The 6,597-nt window shown below is 50.1% G+C and overlaps 1 protein-coding gene across 2 annotated transcripts in view; it reads right to left on the bottom strand.

Moving 5' to 3' along the window:
* Window positions 1–6,597, bottom strand: part of NEXMIF (neurite extension and migration factor) — a 60,500-nt gene continuing 53,903 nt past the window's right edge. For both annotated transcript variants that reach the window (XM_083876260.1, XM_083876259.1), the window contains one exon: window positions 1–4,689. In XM_083876260.1, coding sequence (XP_083732386.1) covers window positions 407–4,689 — 4,283 coding nt within the window. In that variant the 3' untranslated portion in view covers window positions 1–406. The remainder of the gene's footprint in view (window positions 4,690–6,597) is intronic.

The following is a 6,597-nucleotide window of genomic DNA, read 5'->3' as shown; positions in this document are numbered from 1 at the left end:
TTTTGATTTTTTTTTAGTTTTTTTTTGTTTTTCCCCCAATAAATAAGTAATTAAAAACTGAAGAAGCCAAACAGCAGAAAAGAGTAGCCTTGTTAGTTTTTTTAACCCCAGCCAAGCCAGAAAATTGGTCATTCTTTTAGGTAGCTTGCAAGTCAGAAGTATTTTCATGCATTTAAAAATAATAATTAAAAAAACCCCAAACCAACAAACAAAAAAAAAAAAAGAAAAAACCAACCCCAAAACCAAAACCAACCAAAACTGTAAAAGGGGAATGTCTTTTTTTTTTTTTTTTTTTTTTTTTTTTTTTTCATGCAAACTTTTGCTTTCAGGAAGGAAAAAACTGAGGAACAGCGGGCCTAGCAGGTGGGAGGGAGGTTAGGGGCATTCCAGCCAGTTTGGTGCAGCATTACCTCAGTTTCTCAAAAGCAGCTGTCACGGGTGGGTCCTTGTGGGGCTGTTCGCGGTCCGTCCGCTTGATTTTACAGTTCTCATCCCTCAGTGATTTCGAACTGGATTTATGACGGTAGAGTTTTTTATGGGTAGGTCCGTTATTGCCTAAAGTGCTCAGGTTACTATAGTTTTTATCAAAAAAGGGAGCGTGAATGTCCGTGGTGAAGCCGGTGGAGCAGTTGGGGCGACCGGAGTCGCAGGTCACGGCTTTGCTGTTTTTGCTCGAGCCCTTGTTGTTTGACTTGTGGTTCTTCGCCGCCCCCGGCGAGCCGCCGTTCGCCTTCTTCTTCGACTCTTGGGACGTCCCTGCCAAAATTTTAAGAGTTTTCAATTTCAGGCTGTTGGACTCCGGCGACCGGAATATGTCTGGAACGCTGTTGTGGCCGACGGGCCCCCACAAGGGCTCGATGGAGGCCATCATAAACCTCTGGACGTCGGCCATTCCCGACGCGATGTTGGACAGGATGTTGGAAGGTTCCTCGAACTCCCTCTGGTCGTCGTCCAGGAGGCTGGTGGCGTTGCCCAGGCTGGTTTCCGACCAGCCCGTGCCCCCCTCTTTTCCCAGTGCCCACTCTCCAGAGAGCCCGTTGTGCTTGCCCAGCTTCACCCCCGCCGGGCTGCAGTGCTGAGTGCCCTCGGCCACACCTTTGGTGGCCGTGGCCACGGTGCCCAGCTGAGTGACCGCCCTGCCACCAACGGCCGGAGCCTTCTCGCCGTTGACTCCTGCTGCGTTTTTCCCTTTCCTGGTGGATTTGGGTGCCTGCCTGGAGTTTTTCCCTTGCGGCTTATCGGTTCCTTTGTTGGTTTTGGGTGATTTTTTCCGGGTGGCTTTCTGGGAAGAGCTTTGGTTTGTACCCACATTCTTGCTGGATGAACTTTTCCTCTTCGATTTTGACACTTTGCTATTGGTGCTAATTTGACCAGATGGCTCATTAAATGTTGACAAGCATGGACTCTTTTCGAGGAGGCTGACAGAATCTTCATCGTTGAACATATGGAACTGGAACTGGTGATTATTTAAAGCAAACCCATTATCTGCCTGATCCTCGCTCTGCAGGACCCCACAGTTCCACTTGACCTTCTCAGAGCTGTTGAGGGAGGCCTGGGGGCTCTCCTGAAAGCCCTTCAGGGTGCCCAGAGGCTTGGCATCGGACCCAGCTATCTGAGGGGACAGGTTGGGAGTGTCTGGAGGGGACATCTCCGAAAGCGATGACTGGCGGAACCTATCAGGCGTGAAGTTGGAAATGTCTAAAAGGTCCGTGGACTCCTTCAAAGGGGTGATTTCATCTATGCTCTGCTGGATCACTAGCTTGGGACTGCAGTGGGCCAAGAAATCATCATTAATATCATCCTCGCTGTCCTTTTCACAAGACTTTAAACTTAAAGAACTGTAATTGCTAGAACTAACTGACAATGAACCCACTGAATCAAAACTAATGAGCCTGCCATCATCCGTATTGAGTGTACCTCGTTGGAAATGAAAGCGCCCCTCTCCATTATTGAAATGACATGACTGATAAGAATCATCAGACTGCACTTGTTGGCTATCCGGCATGTAATTTTTTTGGTATAGCAATTTGCCGCTATTCAGATTGACTTGAGTGTATCCAGAGGCGGGGAGGCCATCCGTGCCCGGGGCGAACTCGCTCGGCATTCCGGCCGCCTCCGGCACGTCCCTGGGGAAGTCCTGGCGCTCGCTGCCCTTGCTGGCCGGCCACATGCTGCCGAAGCCGCCCTGCTCCATCTCCAAGTGGCCGGGCGACTGCTGCAGCTCCGACTCGGAGGGTGGGGAGAGCACGCAGCTCTGTGCTGGCTGCAGGGAGGGGAAGGGCTTTTCCGGCGGGACGATGCTGGGGAGAGGGTGCTGCTGCTGCTGCTGCTGCTGCTCGGAGGGGTGCTGGGCGAAGTACGGGATGCCAGGGTTGCTCGGCAGATCCGAAGCATCTAACAACGTCTGCAGATACCCTCCGGGGATCAGGGGTACATTGGTGGTGATATTAGCAGATGGCAGAGGCTTGTCTGAAGAGGAGGTGGATGGTAGGAAAGGAGAATTTTTAGCAACCTTATCCTCGTGGCACTCTGGGAGATGGGAGCTGTCTGAAGCACAGGGACTGTTTTCGTCCTTCAGACGCGCTGCGGAGTCCTGGTTTTCCAGTGCTGGGGAGTCCTCTGCCGTACTGGTGGCAGCTTTGATCTTCTTGCACTTCAACCTGGCTTCGCTTTTGAATTTGATTCTGCGGAGCACTTTCCGCTCTGTCCCCTTGTGCTCTCGCTCCTGCGGTTTGCATTTCACGGCGATGCCCGCGATGTCGTGGACGTGCAATCCGTTGGCACAGCTGGGGGTGGCGATGGCTAACGCCGGCAGCCCTTTCAGGCCCACGTCCTCCTTACTGCTGCAAGGCTGCTTGTGATCAGAGGAGCAAGAGCCCAGCTTGTTCACTGATTGCTCGATGGCTTTAATTCTTTGAATCCGGTGCCTGTTTGCTAGCTTGCATTTTCGCTTCCGTGGGTGAGGGAGGAACGAAGCATCTGAGCCGTTAAGATAGAAATTCTGCTTGTGGTAGAGAGACGATCTGAGCAAATCCAGCCGGCTCTGCTGCCTCTCCTGCCAGAAGCCCTTCAGTGGGGCCAGCTTCTTGTATTTGCTGAGCAGCTCCTCGTTCAGAGTAACAGTTGTCTCGTTGGCATCCACTTTGCTGAGCTTCACCAGCATATGCTTCTCCCCTTTAAACCTGTTAATGATGATGTACTTGATGATCACGGGGGGCTCCTTGCGAGAGACTTTTCGCCGTTTCTTGGGGCACCACTCGTCGTCGTCCTCCTCCTTGGGCCCGTCCGGCAGCCACTCCTTCTTGTCCAGGATCTTCTCGTTCTCGATGGAGTCCACATCGTACAGGTAGTCGTCGCTGTATCGCACTTTCCTCTTGGCCCTCAACCCGTAGTTCTGTTGGATGAAGGAGCCGGAGTGGTCCCGGGCCAGGTACCGGCTGCAGTCCTTGATATCCCGCAGCACGTCGTAGGAGGACTCCGTGCAAGTGCTGTCGTCGCTGAACTCCCCGGAGTCCTCAGTGGAATTCACCGAGTCCAAGAAGTGGCTCCTCTTGGAGCCCACGTACTGCACCATCTCTGTGCTGTTGCAAGATTTATTTAAGGCAGCTTTCTCCTCCTCCTCACCGTCCTCCTCCTCGCCATCCTCCTCCTCCTCCCCCCAGATGATACCTTCCTCGGATTTGAATTGAGAGGGGTCGGTGGCACCGCCGGGCCCCCTTTTCAGGGTGCCCCTGCTGTCCCTTTTTGTGCAGTTGCTGAACACGCTGGGGAAGAAGTTGAACTGGGCGTCCTCTTGTAGGGTGGTGGTCTTCTCCCGCACGTTGTCCTGGAAAGATTCGTATCTGATCTTTAGGGAGCAGACATCACTTCCCAAGGTGGAATCGTCGTCGTCGAACATGTAATTGTCCACGTCTTCCTCAGAAAACAGATTTACAGAAAGCTCATTTTTGGAGCAGAGGTCAAGCAGCTCAATTTTACTTTCACTAATGAAAGATTCAAAATAGCCCCATTCCTGGTTGGGATTTGTTAGTAAAGGTTCCTCACCATTGCATTTGTCTAATAGTAATCCCTCGTAATAATTTTTCTGAGTGGGGTCCTCTGAATCACTGTCAGATTTTTCTGCATCTCTTTTGTCCGCTGCCCTCGATTTATGCATAGGGAAGCTTAAAAGCTGGTCTGAAAGCAGTTGATCCCCATATCTCATGGTTTCTCCTGTGCTCATGCAGTGAATCCCTATATCAGAGACCGAACAGGTGTCATAATCCCTATTTATATCCCCCACTTTCAAGCTTATTCCCGGCTCCGCATCGATGCCGTCCTTGGATTCAATGAAGCAGCCCAGACAGGTCCGGCTGGGCTGCATCAGGCAGTCTCCCGTCAGCGCCGACATCCCCCCGGGCTCCATCATGCTGAAAGGAGCCTTCTCGCAGTCGCCCGGCAGCGACCAGGAGCTCATGCCCTTGGTCACGCAGGACGTCAGGGAGATGGCGTGGGCCGAGGAGTCGTCCGAGGGGTGCTCAGGGACATCCGTGAGGCGCAGCGGGGACGGGGGGCTCAGCAGGCAGGGCGGTTTCTTGGGGGTGCGGTGGCAGGCGGGGCCCTCCTTGGCGGCCGCGCTCAGCGCCGGGAACGGCGCCGCGGCCTCGGTGGTGCTGCAGGGCCTCTCATCGCCGTCCAGCCCGTGGGATTCTGCAGGGGATGGAGGGACAGGGAGAAAAAAGAGAAAGGGGTTATGGCCTGGGTTGTGGTGTGGAATGTACACAAAGTATTTATTCTGTCACCATGTTCATGATTGGTGATAGAAGTGCTGGAAGTTTCTCCCATGGGTTAAGATCAAACTCAGTGTCTTCCTGGGCTCTGTGCCAAGGTCTCCAACCCCCTGCTCCCCTGTTAAACCAGGTGGGGCAGTGTTTTCCCAGGCCCCTCCTTTGGGCTCTTCTGCTCATGGCCCATCAATGCCTTGCCCAGGACTCACAGGGAACTCCCTCCAGGAGCTCTCTCTGTTTAATGGGCCATCAAGGAGCCACTGCACGACTCCTCATCCCATTGGGAGATGCTCCCAATGCCCAGGGGGAGGAGCCAAGCATTCCCACCTGGAGAGAATCTGGGATTTGGGACAGGACAAGCAGCCCTGAGCCACTGGATTCCCAGAGGAGCAGAGCTCCCAGACCTTTCTGTGGGATCACTGCTTCAGGAAGAGCCCCTCACCTGGACTGCTCCCCCCACCCTGCTCAGGCTGTGTTCTGACTCTGTCACTGCTCCTTTGTGTTATTGCATTTATTTTATTTTATTTTACCTTTTTACCTTTTTTTCTTATTAAATTGTATTTCTGACTTGGAGCCTCTCACTCATTTTGCTTTCAAACCACGACAGGTTACTTTTTTTTTTATCACCCTTGGAGGTCTCAGGCTGCCCAGCCCCCCTTCTCTCCCACGTCTTGAACTTTTCCTTTGTGTGAAAAATGAGGTTCACTTCTTCAGTAAATTTTAAAAAATAGATTTAATAAAAAAAATAGGACAATTAGGAGATAGAAAAAAAAGCAAAGTATAGCCGGCTGTGTGACTTGGTATTTGGCCAAGTCCACACCTGCTGTATCAGAGACATTCTTTAAATACCCTTTCTATTGCATTAGTTTGTTGCATATTCATATTTTTCCATAAACTAGTTTCCGTATTTTAGGAACTGTTTTGCATGGTCTTTCTTTGGGTCTGCCTTTTTACAGCATTTGTGTTTTGTGGCTGTGTCTTCATTATCACCTCCAGCTCGGGCCTTGGTCTGTACTTTCTTCAGATGGGAGATGCTGATAGTTGGTGTATCAGTAGTAGAGTCTCCTTTACATGTTCACTGGATGTCATTCCAACCAAACAGCCAATTTAAGCCTATTTATATCAACTACTACCACTATGCCTAATTTTCTTTACTAACAGCAGAAATAAAAACCTTATATCCTTACCACAACATTATTAATCATATACCACACATCTTGTGAAAAGCCAACTTTACAATATACATTTATAACATTTGGGAAGCCCTTCCCAGCAATCCTTTCCCTCCTGGATTCCAGTTAAGGTGGTGATGTGTGTGGAAGGCAGAGGTAAACACGCTGCTCCCTGCAGCCAGCTGGAAGAGGTACAAGAGTACATTTAAAACACTCAGCCCCATCCTCTCTTCCCTCCTCATATCCATATGGTTACCTGGAAACTGCCTATCAAACCTCACAATGTTATTAAAAAAAAAAAAAAACAACAAAATGAGCCTAATAAAAATGTTCTCGTTAACAGTGAAAAAAATTAACAGGAAAATAAGATTCTTAAAGAAATAAAGCACCCTCCCCCCTGTAGGGTCTGAGCTTGCACACACCTGAGCTGCTTTACTGCTCTGGAGTCAGGAAGTGATGGCTGATTTTAAAAACCCAGCAGTCTTTTTGTCACTGTCCATGCCAAGGGAAGGCAGAAGATAACACAGAGTTTAAAGCAATTATTGTTAGAATTATTGTGGGGTTTGCCTTTCTTTCCTAATCGCTAAAAATGCCTTTTTAGTCATGTAAGGATTTTTTTAACCTAAGGATTTCTTTTTTTTTTTTTTTTTTTAGTTTTA

Source organism: Zosterops lateralis, assembly GCF_965231275.1.
Source record: "Zosterops lateralis genome assembly, chromosome: 21".
Taxonomy (NCBI): Eukaryota; Metazoa; Chordata; class Aves; order Passeriformes; family Zosteropidae; genus Zosterops; species Zosterops lateralis.
Note: the sequence above shows the minus strand (reverse complement) of the source record. Positions and strands in the feature narration are given on the sequence as shown.